The sequence below is a fragment of the Hypanus sabinus genome, chromosome 1, assembly GCF_030144855.1.
Source record: "Hypanus sabinus isolate sHypSab1 chromosome 1, sHypSab1.hap1, whole genome shotgun sequence".
Lineage (NCBI taxonomy): Eukaryota > Metazoa > Chordata > Chondrichthyes > Myliobatiformes > Dasyatidae > Hypanus > Hypanus sabinus.
In genome coordinates this window covers 108,911,167-108,936,998 of record NC_082706.1, presented here as the reverse complement: position 1 = coordinate 108,936,998, position 25,832 = coordinate 108,911,167, and the positions used below count along the sequence as shown (strand labels likewise).

At 44.9% G+C, this 25,832-nt stretch overlaps 1 protein-coding gene across 1 annotated transcript; it reads right to left on the bottom strand.

The window, feature by feature from the left end:
• Positions 1-10,599: 10,599 nt before the first annotated feature.
• LOC132396550 (uncharacterized) lies at positions 10,600-24,507 on the bottom strand. The gene is made up of 4 exons (XM_059974187.1): positions 21,848-24,507; positions 17,399-17,598; positions 16,680-16,789; positions 10,600-13,269 (listed from the first exon to the last, which is right to left on the bottom strand). The coding sequence occupies exons 1-4, from the start codon at positions 22,294-22,296 to the stop codon at positions 12,988-12,990; spliced, it is 1,041 nt and encodes a 346-aa protein (XP_059830170.1). The 5' UTR covers positions 22,297-24,507; the 3' UTR covers positions 10,600-12,987.
• Positions 24,508-25,832: the final 1,325 nt, after the last annotated feature.

Here is a 25,832-nt window from a genome sequence, read left to right as displayed (position 1 = left end):
GTTAGGAGAAGCAGAAGTAATATGCACAATTCAAGAAGAACAACTGTGCCCAAAAGAACTAAACGATGCCTAAAATTTTCAGATTACAATGTACTGTGCAACAGATAGCGAAAGATGATTCAGTAGGTGCACCATATAGAGCACATCACCCGTAGGGTTGTATCACCTCTTTTATACGTAAGTTGGAAAATATTGATGACTATGTTGAGAAATGAGAGTTCTTTGTTGCAGTTTCAGATGACTCATTTCAGGAAACATTGTAAATCGTTACTCAGTGAAGAATGCCAATCATCAGAGGTGACTGATTATCTCCATCTTTTTTGTTTGAGATGAACAGGGAAATCTATTATTCAAAGGGCAACAACTTGTTATCAGCTGAGTTGTGCAAAGGGACATTGTCAGTTGATCAGGCAAAATATATTGGCACAGAAGTCTACACTGCTAGATTCTGTGACTCTATTGGGTGAGGTGATGATCCAATGTTACACAATCTCTCTGGAGTGAAGGAGGATGAGATGTGACTTGCCAGAGATATACAAGATGCTAAGAGGCACAGTTTCAGTGGATAGCCAGAGACTTTCTTCCCAGGGCAAAAATGGCTAATACGAGAGGCTATAATTTTAAGGTGATAGGAGGAAGATATAAAGGGGATATCAGAGGTAAGTTTTTCAAACAGGGAGACTGCCGAGTTCATGGAAGATCCTGCCAGGAATAGTGGTAGTACCAAATACGTTAGGCACACTTAAGGAACTCTTAGATAGGTACATGGTTGATACAAATACGTAGGGATATATAGGAAAGAAGTGTTAAAATAATCTTAGAGTCGGTTAAAATGTCGGCACAACATCGTGAACCAATGAGTCTGTACTGCACTGTGCTGTAATGTTCTACGTTCTATACTCTATGAAGATGTCCTTGCTTCAGCAGAACAATATGATTGAAGGTTGACGCAGGTATTTGAGAGATACATGGATGCACTCTAGTTAGTCTGTGATTGTCCGAGTAGCTTTATTGCAATGAACGGACTTTGTCAGGTGATAGATAATGTCAGGCCGCCTGCATTTCCTGTTCCCAGTCCCCTGTTGCACAAGGTTTTCCTGACTCAGGCTTTTCTGGGGAAAGGGACAGGAATGTAGCTGCAGGATTTTGTTAGCCCCTCTGGTTACTAACATCCCATTCTACTGCCCACAGCTGTGAAGCAGTAGCTTGAAGGGTTTAGGTGCCAAAGTACTACCTGTGAGGTGGGATCAAGCACTGTCTTCCTACATCTGATGCTTATGGGTTTCTCTCAATCTGCTGCAAAATTTTGGCCTGGGGACAGTCTTGGTACAAGTCCAATGCTACTTTTACAGAACGTCCTAGCACTTGGATATCTGAAGAATGAAAGACTTATGGAGCAAGTGGAAAATGCCTTTTCCTGCCTCACTCTCATGGTGCCACTTGACTACACTGGCTTAAGGCAAAGCCTTGTTGTACCCATTTGGAAGAGTTCCAGGAATCATAAAGAAGTAAAGAAGGCGCCAATGTCTGATGGTACATTGGATGCCTGACTTCCTGGTCTCCCTGCAGCATTGGAGAACTGAAGCTTTCCTAGGCACACAGTAGATGAAATTCAGTTCATATGAATGAGTGTTCTTGTACTACACACTTGATTTTCCAAAATGTTATCGATAAAGCTCTTGCTTTTCTCAAACATTTTGAATTGACATCAACGGGTACACTTTTTTTTTCTCAGACCTGTCTATTTATGACAGTAACATTTCCGTTTGCAAGCATTTGCATGCAAAATAAGATAATGCTTATGATGTGCAGCATCCTGTTTTTATTTTAACTACCTGGTGATGCAATGTTTTAAGCAAATTGTGGCTAAAAGATAAAGTAGAGGAGTTGATGTCCCAGATAGAACTGTGTACAGACATTTTATTTTGCACTAAGCATCTGTTATAGACAATTAAAAAGTACAAGGACATGAGAAATAGGAGGAGATGTAAGCTTACTGGCCCCTCGAGCCAGCTTCATCTCTCACTAGCATTGTGGATGAGCTTTTATGTCAGTGCCATTTTTCTGCCTTTGTTTCCTTTCATTTCTAGAAACCTATCAATCTCTGTAATGAACGAATTTAACAAGTGTACTCCACAGCCCTCCAGTGTGAAAAGCTGCAAGGGCTCACCACCTTCTCACCTTAATCATTAACAACCTATCCCTTATTCTGAGACTGTGAACGAGAGAAATACATTCCCTCCATTCATCCTGCCTGCTCCTCTGTGAGTTTTGTACATTTCAACTTCATTCACTCTCATTCTTCTCACCTAATCAAAACAACCTCTTCTCTTGTGGTAAACCCACCATCCTCAAACCAGTGCCGTGAACTTAATTTTTCCCTAGTTATTACTTTGCTCTTAATATTCTGTATCTCATAGATACTCCTCATCTTATGGCCGAAGACATCTCATGTCCTTTTTTTTTGCCCTCTTACTTCCCTGATTAGGGTCCCCCTCTTACTCTTCAGAGGACTTACTTGATTCCACCAGCCTTCACCTGACAAATGCCCCCTTCTTTGTCCTGACGAGAATCTAAATAAGCCTCATTAACCAGGCTCCCTAATTCTGCCAGCCTTGCCCTTCACTCCATTGGGAACCTAATTCCCTGTAACTCTCTCAATCTCACTTTAAAAAGCCTCGCACTTGTCAGTTGTCCCTGTCACCACCCTCCTCACCCTCTTCCAAATTACCATTGCAGGTTCCTGTCCAGTAACATCAATAGGCATTCTCCAAATTTTTCCAGTAGTATTTTTGACTAATATTTATTTCCTTATTCTCACATCTTGTTATCCAACAAATTCTGCCAGATTGTTTTGTGTTTTCTTCTGCAGACAAATAAGTGTTCATTGAAACCTTACAGACGGAGATTTATCATATGTAAAACACATATTCTAACTGACTTTAGGCATTTATTGTGACAGTGCAGAGACAGCAGAACTCTGTGCTTGTGCAGTACCATTGCTGGCTCAGTTTAATGGAGAGAGTAGAGATAGTAACTAATCAAGAAGGTTTGCTGGAGTTTTGTCAGTGGAACACGTGTCTATAAATAACATACTCGGCCTTCATGGAAGTATATTGTATCTCGATTATTTTGTGTCTCCCCACAGAGAGTTTAATACAGGAGTACAGAGATAATCGTCTGTGTGCAGTACCTGCCCTAAGGGTATTGCAAATCACTAAATCACAGAGTGGCTCAGATGGAAAGAGACTCATCACTCCATGGAACAACAATCCAATTAGTGCAGCTCCTCTGACCTGCCCCCAATTCCCAGCAAATTCCTGTCTTTTAGCTTTCTTTTTGATGCACCATCAACAACTCTAGGAGACTGGAAGTGAACAATAGGCTTTTATTAACAGTAAAAAAGGGAGCACGACCATGTCGAAGACTGAGGGAGGAGCAGTGCCCCAATCACCTTTATACAGGGGTCTTTGGGAAGAGCCACAGGAGCAGTCAGCAGAGGGGCGTGTCCAGACAGGTAAACATAGTTTTCCACATTCACCCCTCCTTTGTTTTAAAAGAGAGTCCCCACGGGGCGAAGTTTCTTACAAGTATATTTACAGGTCAAGTCTATCAGGCGGTCGAGTCTGTCGCTGCGATCTACGTAGCACCGGTGGTGATTGCACCGGTGACGGTGGTTGTGCTGGCTCTGGCCTGACTTGAGGTGCCAGCCCGTTAGGCATCAGTAACCCCTCATGCGCGTGCGTGGCTCCCGGTATGGGAGTGTCATGAGGAGTCCGTGTAGGGCTTGGCGTGCGCAGTGTCTCGTGGGTATATAAATCGGTGAGTACAGGTACAGAGTACAGTCACCGTAGAGTGTTCGGGGTAGGGGTCTGCTGCTCCTGCGGGCGCCAGGTCGCGGATGGAGACTGTGTCCTCCTGTCCATCAGGTAAGACCACGTAGGCATACTGGGGATTCGCATCTAGAAGGTGAACCCTCTCGACCAGCGGGGAGTATTTAATTGCTCCTCGCATGTTTCCAGAGCAGCACTGGCCCTGGGGACGTCAGCCAAGCCGGTAGGGTGATCCCAGTGGCAGACTTCCTGGGAAAAGAGAATAGGCGCTCGTGAGGGGTGGCATTGGTGGACGTACATAACAGGGAGCGGATAGAGTGGAGTGCCTCAGGGAGGACCTCCTGCCAGCAAGAGACTGGCAATCCCTTTGACCTAAGGGCTAAGAGTGTGGCCTTCCACACAGTGGCATTCTCCCTCTCCACCTGTCCATTTCCCCGGGGATTATAGCTCGTGGTCCGACTAGTAGCAATGCCCCTAGCCATCAGGTATTGGCGCAGCTCATCACTCAGAAAGGAGGACCCTCTATCACTGTGGATATACCAGGGATATCCGAACAGAGTGAAGAGCTGGCGCAGGGCTTTTATGACAGACGTGGCAGTGGTATCAGGGCAGGGGATGGCAAAGGGGAACTGCGAGTACTTGTCAACTATGTTAAGAAAGTACGCATTGCAGTTGGTGGAGGGAAGCCTTAAAGTCAACACTCAGTCTCTCAAAGGGGCGGGTGGCCTTGATAAGTTGTGCCTTTTCAGGACGGTAGAAGTGCAGTTTGCACTCAGCGCAGACTTGGCAGTCCCTGGTCATCATCCTGATCTCCTCAAGGAGATCAACAAAGGAGGGGTGCTTCTCGAGTCCGCAGAAGTAACACTTCGCTGACTCGCGACTGGCAGCAGCCGTGGTTGATTCGCCAGCGGGTTGTGGGGTCTGTGGCATCCACGAGGCCGGCGGGCGATCGCGCGCCTGGAGAGCGTCAGCGTTGTGCAGAGCGGCCTCCAGCATGTTGGCTTGCTCAATCGTCAAACGTAAGGTAAGATTGGCGCGTTCCAGCAGCCGCTGGCGCACGTACACTGACCTGATCCCCGCGACGAAGGCATCTCTTACTAGGAGCTCTGCATGCTGTTCCGCCGTCAGCCCCCTGCAATCGCAGGCCTGCACGAGTGTCTGTAGGGCCCAGAGAAACTCAGCGCTGGACTCTCCTGTCCGCTGCTGCCATGTCGCTAAGCGATGTCCTGCATAGACGGTGTTCACCAGCTGCAGGCATTGTCTTTTCAGGGCATCCATTGCGCCCTGGTAGCTCAGTTGGTCTCTGATCATGGAGTAGACCCTTGGACTGATGCTGGAGAGGAGAACTCAGTCACTTGAATCTCCTCCAGGTACGATCGAAGCATGCTAGCCAGAGTTCAAAAGCATTGCCGGCTTCCTGGGATTGAGGGTCGATATCCAATCTGTCGGGTCATAAAATGTGTTCCATGTTTTAAAATCGCTGTTAATAAAACTGATGCATCATCAATAACTCAAGGAGACTGGAAGTAGCTTTTATTAACAGCGAGAAAGGAAACACGACCGTGTTGAAAACTGAGGGAGGAGCAATGCCCCAATCGCCTTTATACAGGGGTCTGTGGGAGGAGCCACAGGAGCAGTCAGCGGGGGCGGGGGGGGGGCGGGGGGCCTGTCCAGACAGGTATACATAGTTCACCATATTTTTGAACACTAAAATTGATATTGCATCCACTACACTCCCAGCAGAGTGGATGCAGCTTCAATTGTAGACTCCAAAAGGGAGCAATAAGTGTATGTCTGGCCAGTGATCCCCAGATCGTAGAAAGGAAAAAATGGTCAACCCTTACTGTTAACTTTTCAAAAAAATAATCTTTCCTTATATGAGTTGGTGTGAAAGGCTGCAATTTTGGGAAGTTAAACCAGGACAGAACTTAAATACTGATCCTATGGCACTGCTTCCTGCAGCAGAGAGGAGATAATCAATTTCATCAATTTACATCCTGCCTTCAAATTCACTTGGTCCATCCCCAGAGACAGATTTTCTATGATACATTTTACAAATTGACTGACTCCCATAGTTACCTTGACTGAACTTCTTACAGCCATCTAATGCAGGAATGCTATCCCCTTCACTCAGCTCCTTCATCTCTGCTGCATCAATTCTCATGATGAGGCTTTCCAAGATATCATCTTTTTTCAGAACAAAGTTTCCCCTCCACTGCTATCAATGAAGGCCTCACCCACATCTCCTCTATTTCCCAAACGTCTGCCCTGCCCCAGCCCCTCCAATGTAACAGTGATTAGGTTCCCTTGCTTTCATCTATCATCCCACTAGCCTCCACATCCAACATATATGTATTTGCGACTTCCACCATCTCCATTGGGATCCCAGCACCAGGCACATCTTCCCCCTCCCCTTCCACCCTTTACTTTATGCATGGATCACACTCTCAGAAACTCTCTTGCTCACTTGTCTCTCCCCATCGATCCCCTCCAGGCTCTTATCCGTACAACCGTTCTACGCCTGTAGCAACTCTTCCTCCTTCACCACCTTTCTGGGCCCTAAACGGTCCTTGCAGGTGAGACCACACTTCACACGTGAACCCATCAGTGTCATTTATTTTATCCAATGCTCCCATTGTGGCTTCCTCTACATCAGTGAGATATGACGCAGATGGGGGAGCACATCTCCGAGCACCTTCACTCCATCTGTTGTAACAGCCAGCATGTCCCGGTGAACAGGGCATCTCAATTCCACTTCCCACTCCCACACTGACACATCTCCCCATGGCCTCCTGTACTACCAAGCTGAGGTTAGACATGGATTAAAGGGACCTTGGTAGTCAACCTGACGGCATCAATATCAATTATTCCAAATTCTGGTAACCATTCCTCTCTGTTCGCCATATCCCTTTGTTTTCCCTTATCCCTCTGGCCCCTATACTCCTTATCTTGCCCCTCCCTGCCCTGCCAATCTGCCCATCACACACACCATACTCCCTCCACTTCTCCACTTTATTTCCATGGTCCACTGTCCTCTCAGATCAGATTTCGCCTTCTTTGCCTTTTCCACCTATCACCTCCCAGCTTCTCACATCATTCACAACTGTTCCCCTCCAACCTACCCATCTTCTCCCATCACCTCGGTTCACCTATTATCTGCCAGCTCATGCTCAACTCCCTCCCACCACCCCACTATTTTGGCTTCAGCCCTCTTTCTTTGAAGACATGGAGACATATAGGAGACTGCAGACACTGGAAATCTGGAATAACTTAGCAAGTCAGGTAGCATATATGGAGAGAAATGGACTGTTCCCATTTTTGGCCAAGGCTTTGCGGGGCTCAGCCTGAAATGTTGACTGTTCATTTCTCTCCACAGGTGCTGCCTGACCTACTGGATTCCTCCAGCATTTTGTATCTGCTGGCCTCTTTCTGGCCACTTCCGATGAAGTGTCTCGACCCAACAATTCAACTGTTCATTTCCCTCCATGAATGCTGCCTGACCTGTTGAATTCTCCAGCATTTTGTGTTTGCTGCCCTGAAAAAGTTGGAACTTTTTCCCCTGGAGTGACCGTACATAAGTTTATATAATTATGAGGGGCATAGATAAGGTGAATGGTCACAGTGTTTATCCAAGGGACAGGGGAGTCTAAAATTAGAGGGAATAGCTTTAAGGTGAGAATGTTAATATTTAAAGGGAACCAAAGGTTATTTACCTGGATGGTGGATATATGGGATGAGCTGTCAGAGGAGGTGGTTAAGTGGGAATAATTACAGTATACTGTATAAGAAACACTTAAATCAGTACTTGGATAGGAAAATTTTTGAGGGATATGGCCAAATACAGAAATATCCCTCTAAAATATTCCTACCCAAGTACTTCAGGAAGGCAACTTGATGGTATATCTGAAAGGCCGTTCTTCTGTGTTGTATAAATATACAGTTTCTCTAATCTACAGAAATCTGAAGACTTCTGGCTAGAGCCTCTAATTCCCTCCCCTCAGATACCTAGGAATCATCCTAATCTGCACCAGGTAATTTATCATTTTCAAATGCAACAATCTTTTTCTCGTTTCTCCTCTTTGCCGACTCAGAATTTCAACTCTATTTTTTTCTTGCTGGGGCTCCAGCTGCAAGCTCTTTGGTGAAGACCAATGCAAAGTATTAATTTAGGACCTTAGCTACAATACTCACCCGCAGAGCCACCCACCCCTTACTTTTTTTTGTTCACGGATTTTAATTTGTTTATGTTTTCTGCCACTTCTCTCATGCTCTCTCTTTCTCTTAGTTCCCTTTTTACTTACTGTTTAAACTTTCTCTAATCAGCTTCCTCAGTGCAAAGACAGCTTAATCTTACATCTGCTCCAGAACATGGTTATCTGACCTCTGGAATTCAGAACTCCGGTCCATTCTGATAAGCTGAGGAGCAAAGTGGTGAATAGGTTATTGGTAATTCCAATGTGATAGTTTGTCATACAGTCATAGTTTCCGTCACTTTACTAACAACTGAGAGCAAGTTCATTGGATGTTAATTACCTGATTTGATTTGTCCTGCTCTGTGTAAATGGGACATACCTGGACGTTTTTTCCATATTTTTGAGTAGGTGCCAGTATTAGAATGATACTGTTTGGAGCAGCAGATCGTTCTGGACTGCAGGTTCTCAACTCCAGGGCTGAGATATTGTCTGCTTCTGCGGCCTTCCACATCCAGCCGTTTTGGCCGCTTCTCATGGAGTGAATCAAGACTGCTGAAGGCTGGGTTCTATCACGGCGGGGCCTCAGAAGGAAATCTGGTTGAATATGGTTGTGAATGCTTCTGCCCATGCTTTGTTTGTACTCACATGCTGGGCCCTGCCACTGTCTAGGATAAAAATTTCTTGGAGTCCCCCCCTTCCAAATGGCTGTTTAGTTGTCCTTCGGCATTCATGACCAGATTTGACAGGACTGTAGATCTTTGATCCAATCTATTGCTTACAGCGCCAATCTCACTTACAGTGTCTCTGTCTACTACATGTTCTTTAGCAGGCAGGTAGTCAGGTGTTTCAGTTGACTGGCAGCTCATCATTTTAGGAGCACCTGGTGTTGATGTCAGGAAGCTCTTTGTATTACCCACAGAAGAGTTGATGACTTCTTGTCCACACCACACTTCCTGTGTAGTTTGGATGGCTGGTAACGGTCACTTCTTCCACCTATGTCCTTCACTGGTTTCACTTCTATTAAATGGCCACAGGCAACACCACTAGTGACTTCAGAATGGTTATTCTGAAACCATGATCCTAATGCTCTCTACATCTCACCTCATGAGCAAGTCTGACTTTCAGCTTTGGTGCCCTAACTCTACTGAACCCACCAACAAATCAGAAGCAGCACTCACATACATAAATACTGGAGTCTGGACTGCAGAGGGTGTGCTCATGTCCTGTAGCATTGGAAGCTTGATCAGAGAGGCAGAAGTCACAGGAGTCATCTAGTACCAGAGAGCACTGGTTGGGAATAAAGTATAGCCATTTAGGATTGAAGTGAGAATATTTTTCAGTTGGGATGGGAGTGAACCTTTAGTATTCTCTAGTTCCAGAAAGCTGTGGAAACTTACTTGTTATATTCATCCAAAATAAAGGAATCAAGAATTTTGGAAATAGGGCAGGACATCAGCACTGAAGCCATGATTTTGATGAGTCACAAAACAGGCTTGGAGAACCAGTCAGTCTACTTCAGGTCTCTTACTGGAATCATACATAATTTTCATTTTCATAGGGGCAACACAGTGGCACAGCAGTTAATGTAACGCTATTACAGCACGAATTGTAAGATTGGGGTTCAATTCCCACCACTGCCTGTAAGGAGCTTATACATTCTCCCTGGGATTATGTGAGTTTCCAAAGGAGTACGGTTGGAGTTAATGAGTTGTGTGCATGCTATGTTGGTGCTGGAAGCGCAGCAACACTTATGGGCTGCCCAGCATAATCTTCATTGATCAGTGGTGGCATGATAACGTAGCGGCTAACCCACGGCTTTACAGCGCCAGTTGTAAGATTGGGATCGATTTCTGCCGCTGGCTGTAAGGAGTTTATATGGTCTCCCTGTGATCATGGGGGGTTTCTCCAGGAGCTCTGGTTTCCTCCCACATTCTAAACACTTACAGGTTAGAGTTAGTGAGTTGTAGACAAGCAATGTTGGTGCCGGAAGCATGGCGACACTTGGAAGTTGCCCAGAACAATCCTCGCTGATTTGATGTGATGCAAAAATGACACATTTCACTGTATGATTCGATATACATGTGACAAATGAAGCTCATCATTAATTGCAGGCTTTTCTATGTGCCTCTTTAAAAAGGGGGAAACAATTTTATTAATTAATAGTATGATCACGTGTGTGATCCGAATTGAAAGATCTGGAAATAGATTGCAAAGCAACCAGATGAACCATTTTAACCTACTGCCAAGAGCTTTGGTATCGTGAAACTCCTTGTCCGGTGGTGCTAAGGGATCCAACATAAGATGCTGGAGGAACTCAGCAGCTCAGGCAGCATTGATGGAGGGAAAAGAGCAGTCAGTGTTTCAGGCCGAGACCTTTCATCAGAAACCTCAGCTGTTCATTTCCCTCCATAGATGTTGCCTGACCTATTGAGATCCCCCAGCATTTCGTGTGTGTTGCTCCAGATTTCCAGCATCTGCAGTCTCTTGTGTCTCCATGCTACCAGAGGATTAATATTGCCAGGAGTGCAGTGGTTCAAAAAAATGACTCTAAACACGTCAAGCAAAATTTGTCTTTCAAACAATCTTAATTTTTATGTTTTTATTATTCACAGGTAATTATACATATGCACAGATATTTAAGTATAGGATTTGTTTCGTTTTGGGAATTCCATTGCCTAGTCGTGAAAGTATCAAGACATAATCATTATTACTTTCCTTCAGGCTCCTTCAGATCTCACAAAGACTGCTTCAGAGAGCTTGGGTGATAGCACAAAGCATTTCTGTAGACAGAGCAGGTAACTGTAGCAGTTGCTTTTCTTTTACTGTGAAGGAATATAATCTGAAATTCAGACAGTCTGCTCTGAGATAATCGATGCAGAAGACACAATCCTTCCAGTGGATCCTCTCTGACTGCCAGCCCCTCATTAAGATCTCTGCCTGGTTCCCACTGGACCCTTGCACCTAAAATAAACTGCTGGAGGATCTCAGCAACATTTGTGGAGACAAAGGGATAGCTGGCTTTTCAGGTCGAGACTGAGAAGTGTAGCAAGAGGAGAGCCAGTTTAAAGTAGTGAAAGGTAAGGATGCGGCAGAGGTTGGTAAGTGATAGATGGAACTTCATGAGCAGGGGTGGGGTGCACACAGATGATATCCTCTAGTATTTGATATTTTTGCCTGGGAAAAAGACCCTGGCTATCTATTCTATATACACTTCCCATAATTTTATAAACCTTTATCAAATTGTCTCTTAGCCTCCAACAATCTAGAAAAAAAACTCAAGTTTATACAACCTATACTTATAGATAATACTCTAATCCAGGCAGCCTCTTGGTGAACTTCTACTGCACCCTCTCCGAAGCCTTCACATCCTTCCTGTCATGGGGTGACAAAGTTACAAGGTAACTAATTTTAACTCCAAGTTCCATGGTGTATCTGTTGCACAGAAGTCAAAAGCCCAGCCAAAGTTGGTATCATTCAATGATGTGTACAGCACATCTGGAGACCATCTCCAGGATTTTTGTTTGACATGGAGTGGCTTGCACCTCACTTCCGTAGCAGCAAAGCTTCACAACATTTGCCACCGGTTTTTGTATGATTGAAGGGGACCTCCATGAGCAGATCTCAAGCAGCAGTGGGAACTGACTTGAGAAGCAGCCCTTTAATGTACAGGGATAACCACCATTCCTACAGGATAATACAATTTCCTTCACACTACCAATCTCCAAGCTACATCCACTCCACCCAAACTTATGACCCTCTCATGATCCAACTTTACACCTCCCTTCCAATCATTAAATACTCTGAAATGATGCATCAAGCAGCCCAAGCCCTTGTATACATATTTGTACACGTCTGCCTCAAACCTCTACGCACTTGGGAATGAACAACTGGGCCAGATGAGAATTTGTTTATGGGCTTCCTTATCCACTTTAAGAGAGATTGCTGCCACCATCAGAAAGGCTGCTTTATCCCCCGCACCCTGAAGATCACAAATGCTTCTGAAAGTACATTCCCAGTCCTGTTGACATTAGTTACTGGTATAAAAAAAGCCTGCAAGTGCAAGCCATCAGGCTCAAGGACAGCTTCTCTCCCACCAGTACCAGACTCTTGAATTTAGGCCATACCTTCTACTCACTACTACCATCAAGCAGGAGATACAGTAGCCTTAGGTTCCACACCACCAGGTTCAGCAACAGATATTACCCTAAAGCCATCAGGCTCCTAAACCAGCATGAATAACTTCAATCACCACTACTCTGAATTGATTCTACAATCTACAGACCTACAGGCTCACTTTCCAAGGTCTCTTTACAACTCATGTTCTCATTATTATTTTTTAGTTGGCGCCGTTCGTCTTCTTTTGCACACAGGTTGTTTGGCAGATTTTGTTTATTGTAAATGCTATATTATATTTCTTTCCTTCCTGTAAATGCCTGCAAGAAAATGAATCTCAAGGTGATATACAGTATGTGTTGCACTATCGGGAAAATGGAAATAAATGGAAACATTGGAAAAAGAAGTAATATTTTAACCTTGCACTATATGTATTGTGGTAGTAAATTTACATTGAACTTTCAAATTTGATAAATGGACTCCATGCAATGGTCACAATCTACCACATTGTGATCTTGTACTTTATCGTGTACCTGCAGTGCCCTTTTACAGTAGCTTTTACACTTTATTCTGTATTGATATTGTTTTAACTTATTCCAGTTCTTTGTCCTGTGTAATGATTTGATCAGTATAGACTAAACTTTCACTGTATCTTGGTACATGTTATAATAATAAACCAGCATCAGATGAGGATGAACCCAAAGTTAACAGAAAATGTTGCTTTTTGGAAAAAATATTACCTAGAATTGTGTTGTTTGTCTTTATATTTCAGGTGATCTAGCAAATGCGGTATACAGCAACCATTCTGGGTGTTAATGAATCCAAGCTTGTACCAGAGCCAACTGTAATTATTGAGAACTTCTAGGTGGCAGAGATGTACAAAGATCTCTTTTGAGCTCCCTGCTGTCAGTCGATTGCCCAGAATCAGTGACTGCAATTAGTGATCGCTGATAGATATTGTATTTCATAAGGATTCTCCGAAGTTCTTTTAAAGATGAGAAAGAGCCTTTGATCTCAGCAACAGACCCTTGGTAATTTAAAATTTCAAATCTGTGCCTGAGGATTAATTCTTGAACCATCTTTGTGTGAAAGCGGCTTGTGTCCAGTTTTGCAATCACAAACTGTATCACCTGGTAAATTAAAAGGGAACATATAATGAGCACCATCTGCCTCTTCCCCACCTCCCTTCCCACTGCCAAAAGCTCGAGGATTCCCGTCAAGCAGTACTAGGGAGATTCATTCCTGCCTCCACCAACTTGGTAAACTGTCTTTTCCTTTCACAAAGTAGTCTTCTCCACAATGAGGAGAAAATATTGATTAGATTACTTCTTTTTGCAACATTCCCATTGAATTCCATTTTCCCAATGCTACAGGTGTTCTAGAGGTGGAGGTAAGGAACAGGGAAAGTGGCATTTTTGATTAGGGAGAACATTACAGCAGTAGTCAGGAAAGATATTACAGGGGAATCATCCACTGAGACTGGACATGGAACTTCCAGTGTAGAACTCAGAAATAAAAAGGGGATGATCAATTTCATGAGATTGCATTTTAAGTCTCCCAATAGGCAGTAGGAATTAGAGGAACAAATAAATTGGGAGATCGCAGATAGATGTAGAATAATGAGGTTGTAATAGTGGATGATTTCAACTTAATTCAACAAAATGGAACAGCTATGATGGGTCAGCTGTACTACAGGGAGCTTGGGTGAGGCTGAATATATTAAATGTGTCCAGGAAAGTTTTCTCAAACAGTGTGTAGGTGGGCCCTACTGGAGAACGACAAAATTCAACCTCCAGCTGAGAAATGAGGCTTGGTAAGAGACAATAATATCAGTGGAAAAGCACTTTGGGCCAGTGAGCATAATTCTATTAGGTTTAAAGTAGCTAGGGAAAAGCATGGTTATGGTCCATTGATTAAAAACATAAATTAAGGCCAAGCAAATTTTGAAAGCATTTGACTGGAACATGAAAAGATTAATTGGGAAGAGACTGTTTTCTAGCAAAGGGTCATTTAGTGAATGAGAGGTTTTTAAAGTGAGATAGGGAGAGTTCAGGGACAGCACAGTCTCATTAGAGTGAAGGGTAAGGCTGGCAAGATTAGGGAACCCTGGTTAACAAGGGATATTAAGGGTCTGAGTGGAAAAAGCTATAGTCGAATTAATGTCAGCTTTGGACAGCTGGGATGAATTCCCTTGAGGAGTATAAGAGATGTAGAAGTGGGAAATTAGAAAGGCAAAAAGATAGCTTTAGTAAATATGGTAGAGGAGAATTCTAAGAGATTCCATAGATATTTTAAGAGCAAAATGATATCTAGGAAAAGAATAGGCCCCTTATGGATCAACATGGCTGCCATGTGTAGAATGACAGGAGATGAATGAGATGTTAAGTGAATATGTATTTGTATTTGTATTTATCATGAAGGGGTGGCAAGGTGTTGATATGTCTATAAAAGGAGGGGTAAGGCACTCCTGCCCTCTACTATTCTGAGGGTCACCCTTAGGCAAGGTGTAGCATCTACTTAGCCTCTCCCCCACCCCGATCAGGGTCATATGAAGCCATGGGAGCAGGTGGTGGATGGTCAAATGAGCAGCTGGTGCATATCACAAGTCCTGGTTATGTGACCATTGACGCCAGACAGACACTCTGAAGAGTATTGATAATGACTAGGGTCACTCATCTTGTAAAGACACTGCCTAGGAGAAGGCAATGGCAAACCACTGCTGTAGAAAAATTTGCCAAGAACAATCATGGTCATGAGGCCATGATCACCCACGTCATACAAAGTGGCACATGATGATGATGATTTATCATGGAGAAAGTAATGGAAATTAGGGAATTAAGGGAAATAAATAGTTATGTATTGGAACATATCCACAATTCAACTGAGGAAGTGTTGCTGGCCATAAAGTATATTAAGATAGATAAATCACCAGGGCCTGATCAAGTGCATTGTAGGACAGTGTGGCAGCCTAGGGAAAAAAATGTAAGAATTCTAGTAGAGATATTGGCATCAGCTTTAGCCACAAGTGAGATACTGGAAGAATGAAGGATGGGATTCTGAGGAACAGGATCTCTCAGCATTTGGAAAAGCAAGGATTGATAAGGGATAGTCAGCATGGCTTTCTATGGGCAAAAATCATACCTCTCAAAACTGACTGAGGATCTTGTTATCGACTGAGGCAGTCAATACTCTCTACATGGAGTTCAGCAAGGTGTTTGACAAAGTCCCTTAAGGCAGGATAGTCTGAAAGCTTAGATTGCATGGGATCCAGGGTGAGTTTGTCAACTGGATACCAAACTGGCTTGGTGGAAAGAGACAGATGGTGGTAGTAAAGGACTGTTATTCAGATTGGTACAATGCTATACCATTTGTGTTTTTTGTCATCTATATAAATATTTTGGATGACTACGTTGTTAACCTGGTTAGTAAGACTGTGGATGACACCAAAATTGGATACAGTTATCTAAGATTACAACAGGTTCTATTTTAACTGGGGAAGTGGGTTACAGAATCATTACTGGAATTTGACATGGATGAACTTAAACCAGGGCAGGACTTGCAGAGTCAATGGTAGCATCCTGGACAGTGTTGCAGAACAGAGAGATCAAGGTGTACAGGTACACAGTTCCCTGAAATGGAGACGTGGGTGAATGGGGTAATGAACAAGGCACTGGCATGTTTGCTGGCCCAGCTAAAGGAAGATATCATTAACTGGAAAGAATGCAGAAAAGATTCATGAGAAACTTATCAAGACTGGAAACTTGAATTATGAGGATTGACTGTATAGGATGGGGTTTTGCTCCCTGGGGCACAGTACGCAGAGGAGTACATCAGAGCGCTATATAAAACAATGAACATTATAGATAAGGTGCAGGTAGAGGGAGTCTAAAACAAGAAGACCATGCTATTGAAAGAATATGGAGGCTTTGGAGAGGACGCAGAAGAGGTTTACAAGGATATTGCCTAGATCCTGGTGAAAGAGTGACCAATATAAGTACAAACGTTTGTATATAAAGTTATGAGAGGCATATACAAGGTAGAGAGTCAGAGAAGAAATGTAAAATATAGGAGGATGTAAGTTTAAGGTATGAGGGTAAAAGTTTAAAGGAGATGTATAAGGCAAGTTCATTTTTCACACAGAGTGGTATGCACTCCCTGGGGAGTTGGTAGAAGCAGTTTTGATAGGAACATTGAAGAGGCATTTAAACAGACAAATGAACAGGCAGAGATGGATCTGGACGTTGTACATGCAGGTGAGACTTGTTTCAATTGATACCCTGGCTGGCATCGAAATGGTGGGCTGAAAGAACCATTCCTCTGTTGAACTGCTTTTTTCTTTCAGGCAACATGTAATTACACTGACAATGTGAAGCTGAGGCAGAAAATCAGATATGATTTTGCTGAATGGCAGAGTGATTGAACGGTCAACTCGTACTTCTTATTACTTTCAGTACAGGGAAGCCAGCTGTGGAATGATCTAAAACTACTAGATCGTCTTTTGGGGGTGGGGAAAAATTGAAATCTCTCCCAAAATTCATACCTGTACTTTATCAGTGGCACTCTCTCCACTTCCCACCTCGCATATCTTCAGTTTGTACTGCTCTTTATCTACCTCCAATATTTGTTCTTGCTTTAGGACATTATTTGCATCTGCAAGAAATAAATCATTTAGGACACAGGCAATAGTCATTGATGGGCAGCACTATCACAATGCTGGACAGACCCAATAGTCTATCAGAGTTCGCGGCCTGCCGTGTGCCAACAGAACAAAAGCAACAAGGCAGGATTTTAAACTTGTATTTATCTGAGTCAGATGCATTGAGAGAGCTCATTCTAAGCTCCTGTTAAAGAAAAAGTGTTTTACTCCCATATCATAAAATCCTATCTTCTCTCTACCTCAATCTCCGGCTTCCGCTTTCTTGCCCCCTGTAACTCCACAGTCCAGTTTCCATCATAATTCTGCTTCCCAATCTCACTTCTGCTCTTTTCATTACTACTGGCAATAGCCAGCCTTCCATTGGTTCCCCTCCTGAAATGACCCTCCCTGCCTCGGGTGCCACTTTCAATTCTCTTAAAGCACCTTATTGGTGTGACACTGGTCCCTCTTTTTTGTTATTGTCTCGTTGAGCCATTGAGTTCAGGCAACCTTGGGTGTGCCTTGTGTCAAACAATCAATGACTAAGCTCATGAAATAAAAATAACCTTAAAATGCTAAATACTAACAAATCAACTTTTCATCTCAGATGTTAACTCACTTACCTTCCTCATTCACAAAGGTGACAAACGCACATCCTTCCACACTAGTTGGATATTCCACATCCAGCACTTCACCTCCTCCATTCTTTCGTATCTGGAAATGTATGGTCAGTTTATTCACTATCTTCTCAGTGGAGATCGTGGGAACATTCAGGACCTGAATTTTCTTTGGACATTGTATCTTCCTTTCTGGTTGCTGGGTACTGTGAAGAACATATTTTATTACGTTTTATTCAGCATTACATGTTATTGTCTAAGTAAAGCTCAAATAAAACAGGCAAGGGGAGATAAATCCTGCTTGAATATTTGAAATGGGAATATTCTGTCATTTGCTGAGCGCTTTGTAATTAAAAGTCTTAGCCACTAGGTGTCACTGTATCATTCCCCCCCACCCCGAACTTATTCATACCAGACTTTTCAGGACATTTTCTACAGCAACTAATTTTATTATTATTTATTCTATTATTCATTAAGATCTATATTCTTTTTATGTATTTTTTTTACCTCTCAGGATAATATTGCAGTTGATAATTTCCCCCTCAAAACTACAAGACTCATGATTTCACCACACGTGGTGCAGATGATTTCCCAACATACACAAGCTTAATTTAAGCCACCCTCCATATGAAATACTTTCCAATATCAGTTGAAGCCTGTGTTTGCATTTCAAATGTTTGTACTATTTTTATTCCATTCCAAAAAAGTAGGGAAATGGTTTGTGTGTGAGGGCCAGACCAGGAACACTCCAGATCTTCCCCAGAGCTTGTTAAATTGCAGAAGCTATAAGGGACCGTGGATCACCAGATGAAGTTGGAAGAGGAAGCAGCACCGTATAATGCAGCTGCAGCATTATGGGAGCATTTGGTGACATTTGATGGGCCCTTTGACCCATCTAGTCCACAATAACCATCTATCATCTTTTTATTTTCACCGCACAGTCTTATGAACTCCATCTAGCTTATACCATTCAGATACTGGTCAGGATTGAACACAGAGTACAATTCTACTTGCTGCACTGCTGCATGCGGTCGAACCATAGTGGTTGAGAGATTCCTTCCCAGCAGCCTGACAGCTTCAACAGCTGTAACCATGGGTGTCCAGACACGTTTTGGAGATGTTGGGGGGGGGGTGGGGGTTGAATGAAGAGAGTAGTGGTGATGTAGTCAAGTAAGTTGCAAGTTGGAATGACTGTAGGTCTTTCTGTGTCACTTGGATATCTCTAGTGGAACTTGCTGGTTGAAGGCTGGTCAGATCAGCTATGTGCAGAGTTTCTTAAATACTCCAGAGAGAAAAGCAATACTGTTAAGTTATTCTCAGTAACTGGGTAATGTTTGCTTTCTGCAGACAGCGTCAGTCATTGCCTTGGGAAGGAGAAGTGCAAACATCTTTCTGATACCAGATGTTCAGCCTTTTAGCATCGCTACCCCTTCGGTACAGTCAGACAGCTGATGCTGTCTAAGTGGCTCCGAGCTTCCGGCATTTCTTCTCTTTGCTTCAGATTTCCAACAGCAGTGGGGGTTTTGTTTCAACTTAATTCACCGCTCTTGATGCAATCCTATTGTATAGCAGACAACAATGCTGAATGTTTCTTACCTAATCTGGAGTTAGATTCACACATGAATGATTGTGAAAGGAGTACTTCCATCAGGACATATTGAAATAGCTGAGAAACTGATCAGGGGCATCATCATACAGTCATAGAGAAGTACAACACAGAAACAGGCTCTTGAACCCATCTAGTTCACGCTGAAATATTTAAACTACATAGGCTCGTAAACACGAGGAAATCTGCAGATGCTGGAAATTCAAACAACAACACACACAAAATGCTGGTGGAACACAGCAGGCCAGGCAGCATCTATAAGGAGAAGCACTGTCAACGTTTCGGGCCGAGACCCTTCGTCAGGACTAACCGAAAGGAAAGATATAGTAAGAGATTTGAAAGTAGTGGGGGGGAGGGGGAAATATGAAATGATAGGAGAAGACCGGAGGGGGTGGGGTGAAGCTAAGAGCTGGAAATGTGATTGGTGAACCTGCAGCTGCATTGCCCACCATACCCCCGCCATTTATGCATCTATCCAAATTTATCATAAACATTGAAATCAAGCTCACATGCACCACTTGCTCGTTCCACACTCTCCCAACTCTGAGTGAAAAGCAGTCCCCTCATGTTCTCCTTAAACATTTCACCTTTCACCCTTAACCCATGACCTCTAGTTACAGTCCTACCCAACCTCAGTGGGAAAAGTCTGCTTGCATTTACCCTAACTATACCTCTCATAATTTTGCATATCTCTATCAAACCTCTTCTCAATCTTCTACATTCCAAGGAATAAAGTCCTAACCTATTGATGCACCATCAATAACTCACTCTGAGACGTGAGGCGGGATATCGGCTTTTATTGACTGGAAGAAGGAACAAGCAGTGAGTGACCACCATACTATATCCTGGAGACAGAGAGGCCGGGCTCAGGCCTCAATCGCCTTTCTACAGGAGCCTGTGGGAGGAGCCACAGGAGCAGTCAGCAGGGGGCGTGTCCAGACAGGTATATGTAGTTCACCACATTCACCCCTCCTTTATTTTAAAAGAGAGTCCCCATGTGGCGAAGTTTCTTACAGGTTAAGTCTATCAGGTGGTCGAATCTGTCGCTGTGAACTACGTAGCACCGGCTGTGATTGCACAGATGCCGGTGGTGGTGATTGCACAGGAGCTGGTGGTGCTTGCACCGGAGACGGAGGTTGTGCTGGTTCCGGCCTAACTGGAGGTGTCAGCCCACTAGGCGTCAGTGATCCCTCATGCGTGTGCGAGGCGCCTGGTATATGCGTGTGCGAGACGCCCGGTATATGAGTGTCGTGAGGAGTCTGTGTAGGGCTCGGTGTGCGCGGTGTCACCTCGGGTACAGGGTTCATAGTTACCGTGGAGTGTTCGGGGTAGTGATCTGCTGCTCCTGTGGGCGCCAGGTCGCGGACGGAGACCGTGTCCTCCCACCCATCAGGTAAGACCACGTAAGCATACTGGGGGTTCGCATGTAGAAGGTGAACCCTCTCGACCAGTGGGGAGTATTTATACTCCTCACATGTTTCCGGAGCAGCACTGGCCCTGGGGATGTCAGCCAAACTGGTAGGGTGGTCCCAGTGGCAGACTTCCTGGGAAAAGAGAATAGGCGCTCGTGAGGGGTAGCATTGGTGGACGTACATAACAGGGAGCGGATAGAGTGGAGTGCCTCGGGGAGGACCTCCTGCTATCAAGAGACTGGCAACCTTTTTGGCTTAAGGGCTAAAAGTGTGGCCTTCCACACTGTGGCATTCTCCCTCTCCACCTGTCCATTTCCCCGGGGATTATAACTTGTGGTCCGACTAGTAGCAATGCCCCTAGCTAGCAGGTACCGGCGCAGCTCGTCACTCATAAAGGAGGACCCTCTATCACTGTGGATATAGAAGGGATATCCGAACAGAGCGAAGAGCTGGCGCAGGGCTTTTATGACGGACGTGGTAGTGGTGTCGGGGCAGGGAATGGCAAAGGGGAACCGAGAGTACTCGTCGATAATATTGAGAAAATAGACATTGCGGTCGGTGGAGGGAAGGGGGCTCTTAAAGTCAACACTCAGCCGCTCAAAAGGGCGGGTGGCCTTGACAAGTTGTGCCATTTCAGGACGGTAGAAGTGCGGTTTGCACTCAGCGCAGATTTGGCAGTCCCTGGTCATCGTCCTGATGTCCTCCAGGGAGTACGGCAGGTTCCGGGCTTTCACGAAATGGTAAAATCGGGTGACCCCCGGATGGCAAAGATGTGCATGAAGGGCGTATAGCTGGTCGAGCTATGTGCTAGCACACATTCCCCGGGATAGGGCATCAGGGGGCTCATTGAGTCTGCCAGGCTATCGTAGTTGTAGGTGGAGAGTTCTATTCACCACAAAATTTTATCATTTTTGATTTTGCCCCGCTGTTGGTTGCTGAACATGAACGCAACTGAGCACTGGTCGGTCAGCAAAGTGAACTTTTTGCCGGCGAGATAGTGCCTCCAGTGCCTAACAGCCTCCACTACGGCCTGGGCTTCTTTCTCCACCGCGGAGTGCCGAATTTCAGGGCCTTGAAGGGTACGAGAAAAGAATGCTACTGGCCTGCCTGCCTGATTGAGGGTAGCAGCAAGCGCGAAATCGGAGGCATCACACTCTACTTGGAAGGGAATGGTCTCGTCCACTGCATGCATCGTTGCCTTGGCAATGTCCCCATTAATGCGGCTGAAGGCCGCGCAGGCCTCAGCAGAGAGGGGAAAAGCGGTAGACTTGACCAAGGGGCGGGCCTTGTCTGCGTAATGGGGGACCCATTGGGCGTAATAGGAAAAAAAAACCCAGGCACCGTCTGAGGGCTTTGAGGGTGGTGGGAAGAGGGAGTTCTAACAGGGGGCGCATACGGTCGGGATCAGGGCCAATGACCCCGTTTTTCACGACATACCCAAGGATAGCGAGCCGGGTGGTTCCGAACACACACTTGTCCCTGTTATAAGTAAGGTTCAGAGCTGCGGCCACTTGGAGAAATCGTTGGAGGTTGGCGTTATGATCCGGCCAGTCGCGACCACAGATGGTGATGTTATCCAGATAGGGAAATGTGGCCTTCAGTCGGTACTGGTCCACCATCCGGTCCATTTCCCTCTGGAAGACAGAGACACCATTCGTGACACCGCAGGGGACGTGCAGGAAGTGATAGAGCCTGCCGCCCGCCTCGAAGGCAGTGTAGGGGCGGTCCTCTGGGCGGATGGGGAGCTGGTGATAAGCGCATTTCAGATCTATTGTCGAGTACACCTTGTACTGAGCTATCTGGTTGACCATATCCGCGATGCGGGGTAGGGGGTACGCGTCAAGCTGAGTGAACCTATTGATGGTTTGACTATAGTCCACGACCATCCTATCTTTCTGCCCAGTCCGAACAACAACCTCCTGGGACTGCCAAGGGCTTGTGCTTGGCTCGATGATCCCCTCCCCGAGCAGCCGCTGCACCTCTGACTGAATGAAGGCCCTGTCCCCTGCACTGTACCTCCTGCTTTTAGTTGCCACCGGTTTACAGTCAGGGGTCAGGTTGACAAACAGCGATGGGGGAGGGATCTTGAGGGTGGAGAGGCTGCAAGTGGTGCCAGTAGCGCAGCTGTCGGTACCCGGTAAGCATCGGTGGGTCGGGGGCAGGGCATATTGACGCCAACAAAGATGGCCGCCCACATCTGGGCATGCAAGATGGCGGCCCCCATGTCTCACACGGGTAGGGGGCGGGGCATGGTGACGCCAACAAAGATGGCCGCCAATATCCCGGCATGCAAGATGGCGGCCTCCACGTCTCACACGCAGCGCTGCTCGACCCCGCTCGCGGTTTAGACTTACAGACCTTGGCAAAATGGCCCTTCTTCCCGTAGCTGGAGCAGGTCGTTTCTCGGGCCGGGCAGCGTTTTCAGGGGTGCTTTTCGAGTCCGCAGAAGTAACACAGCTCAGGCTTTCGCCTGGCTGCCGCCGTGGTCAGGTTCGGGGAGTTAATGGAATCACGACTGGCAGCAGTGTTGGCGAATTCGCTCGCGGGAACCGGCGGGTGGCGGGGTCTGAGGTGTCCACGGAATTGGCGGGGAATTGCGCAGCTGGACAGCGTCAGCGTCGTGCAGAGCAGCTTCCAGCGTGTCGGCCGTCTCGATCGCTGAGCGTAAGGTAAGATTGGCATTTTCCAGCAGCCGCTGGCGCACGTACACTGACCGAATTCCTGTCACAAAGGTGTCTCGTACTAGCAGCTCCGCATGCTGTTCCGCCGTGAGCGTTGTGCAGTCACGTCCTGACGAGTGTCTGTAGGGCTCGGAGAAACTGGGCGCTCGACTCTCCAGGCCGCTGTCGTCACATAGCTAAGCGATGTCTTGCGTAGATGGTGTTCACCGGCCGCAGGTACTGTCTTTTGAGGGCGTCCAGTGCCCCTTCGTAGGTCAGCAGGTCTCTGATAAATGAATAAACTTTCGGGGTGACCCTCGAGAGGAGAATTCTGTGCATAACAGCGGGTTCAGTTGCACTAACCTCCTCCAGGTATGATTGGAAGCATGCAAGCCAGAGTTCAAAGGCAAGAGCTGCCTCAGGGTCTTGGGGGTCCAAATCCAATCTTTCCGGATGTAAAACGGTTTCCATGTTTTAAAACTTCCAGTCAATAAAATTGATGCACCATCAATACCTCACTCTGAGACATAAAGGTGAGATATCGGCTTTTATTGACTGGAAGAAGGAACAAGCAGTGAGTGACCACCATACGACATCCTGGAGACTGAGGCCAGGCTCAGGCCTCAATCGCCTTTATACAGGGGTCTGTGGGAAGAGCCACAGGCGCAGTCAGCAGGCGGCGTGTCCAGACTGGTATATGTAGTTCACCACACCTATTTAATCTTTCCTTATAACTCAACATCCTTGTAAGTTTTCTCTGCACTCTTTCAACCTTATTTACATTTTTCCTGTAGGTTGGTCACCAAAAATGCACACAATACACCAAATTAGGCCCCACCAATGTCTTATACAACTTTAACGTAACATCCCATCTCCAGTATGCAATACTTTGATCTATGAAGGCCAATATGCCAAAAGCTTTCTTTACAATCCTCTCTACTTGTGATGCCACTTTCAATGAATAAAGGGCCTGTATTCCCTGATCCCTTTGCACTCCTCAATGCCCTGCTGTTCACCGTGTAAGACACTTGTCTGCACTAAATTCCATTTGCCATCTTCTGCCCATTTTTCCAGCTGGTTCAGATCCTGCTGCATTCTCTGATAGTCTTCCTCACTGTCCAATACACACCCAATCTTGGTGACATCTACAAATCTGCTGATCCAATCATTATTATCTAGATTGTTGATATAAATGACAAACAACAAAGCACTGATATAGATACGGATGTTGATATGTTGATACAGATGAGAAATGACAAGCACCAATCCCTGTGGCACTTCACAGCTCTAAAAACTAATCTAAGTTATTACCTCATCTTGAATGTCAAGGGACAGAAACCACCCCCCACCCGACCAAACTCCCATGCAAGACCTTTTCAAATGCCTTGCTAAATTCCATGTAAACAACACCACTGCCTTGTCATCATCAACTTTCCTGGTAATCTCCTTGAAAATCTCTGTATGATGGGTTAGAACAACCTACCACACAAAAAGCTCACCACCCTATAATTTCCTTCTATTTTTAGAGCCTTTCTTAAACAGCTGAACAACATTCTCCAATACCTCACCTGTTCCTATGGAAAATCTAAATACTTCAAATTAGGGCCCCTGAAATTCCTACACTTGCCTCCCACAGGATCTGAGGGAACACCTTGTCAGGCCTTGGGGATTTATCCACCCTAATTTGCCTCAAGACTGCAAACACCTCCTCCTCTGTAATCTGTATATGGTCCATAACCTCAGTGCTGCTTTGCCTCACTTTCTATAGACTCTGTGTCCATCTCCTGAGTAAATACAGATGTAAGAAATCCACTTACAATCTTCAACTCTTTTAGCTCCACAAATAGATTACCATTCCAATCTTCCAGAGGACCAATTTTATCCCTTGAAAATTTTCTGCTCTTAACATATCTGTAGACTCCCTTAGCATTATCCTTCTCCTTGTCTGTTCGGGCAACGTCATACCTTCTCTTAGCTCTCCTGATTTCTTTCTTAAGTGTTCACTTGCATTTCTTATTCTCCATAAGCACCTCATTTGATCTTACTGGTCTATATTTGCAATGCACCTCATTTTTTTCTTAACCAGAGCGACAATATCTCATGAAAACCAAAGTTCCCTAAACCTGTTATCTTCACCTTTTATTCTGAGAGGCATATACAAGCTTTGTACACTCAAAATTTCACTTTTGAAGGCCTCAAACTTACCAAGTACATCTTTGCCAGAAAACAGCCTCCCCAATCCACACTTGCCAGATTCTTTCTGATACAATCAAAATTGGTCCTTAGAAGATTGAGTTCATTCAGCAAACCTATCCATTGAATGTTAATATGAATTGAGACTCAAGAGACAAGTTATCAAAACTGAAAATATCATAGGTATTATGGATTACTTGGGAGTTAAAGAACTATGCAGATGAAGAATCAAATCAAATGAAAACCAGTCTTCAAAAGACCTGTTCAAAATGCAAACTGTAAGCAGTAATCAGTTTTGAAAGTAAAAAGGACAGCTTTGTAAACAAACAGTATTATCTCTAGAGCACAGGTTACCAGCCCAAAGCAGAAGGTGTTCAAGAGGTATGGTTTTCAAATTGAATGACAATCAAACATTTTCATATGTATCAGCCAAATGTAAAGCAGTGGACATGTGTGAATTGGCCTGCATCAAACCAGGCATCAGACACTTTCATCTAATTTATTTTGCACAATCAGGACTGAGATCAAGGAATGTACATACCTGGCCAGACTTGTCACTTAGCAAATCA

Coding starts and splice junctions, on each gene's coding strand:
- LOC132396550 (XM_059974187.1), bottom strand. CDS start 22,296: ATGGTCGTGGACTATAGTCAAACCATCAATAGGTTCACTCAGCTTGAC. Junction 17,599..21,847: donor ACCCGGCTCGCTATCCTTGG/GTATGTCGTGAA, acceptor TGTTCTTCACAG/TACCCAGCAACCAGAAAGGA. Junction 16,790..17,398: donor CACCTTTGTGAATGAGGAAG/GTAAGTGAGTTA, acceptor TATTTCTTGCAG/ATGCAAATAATGTCCTAAAG.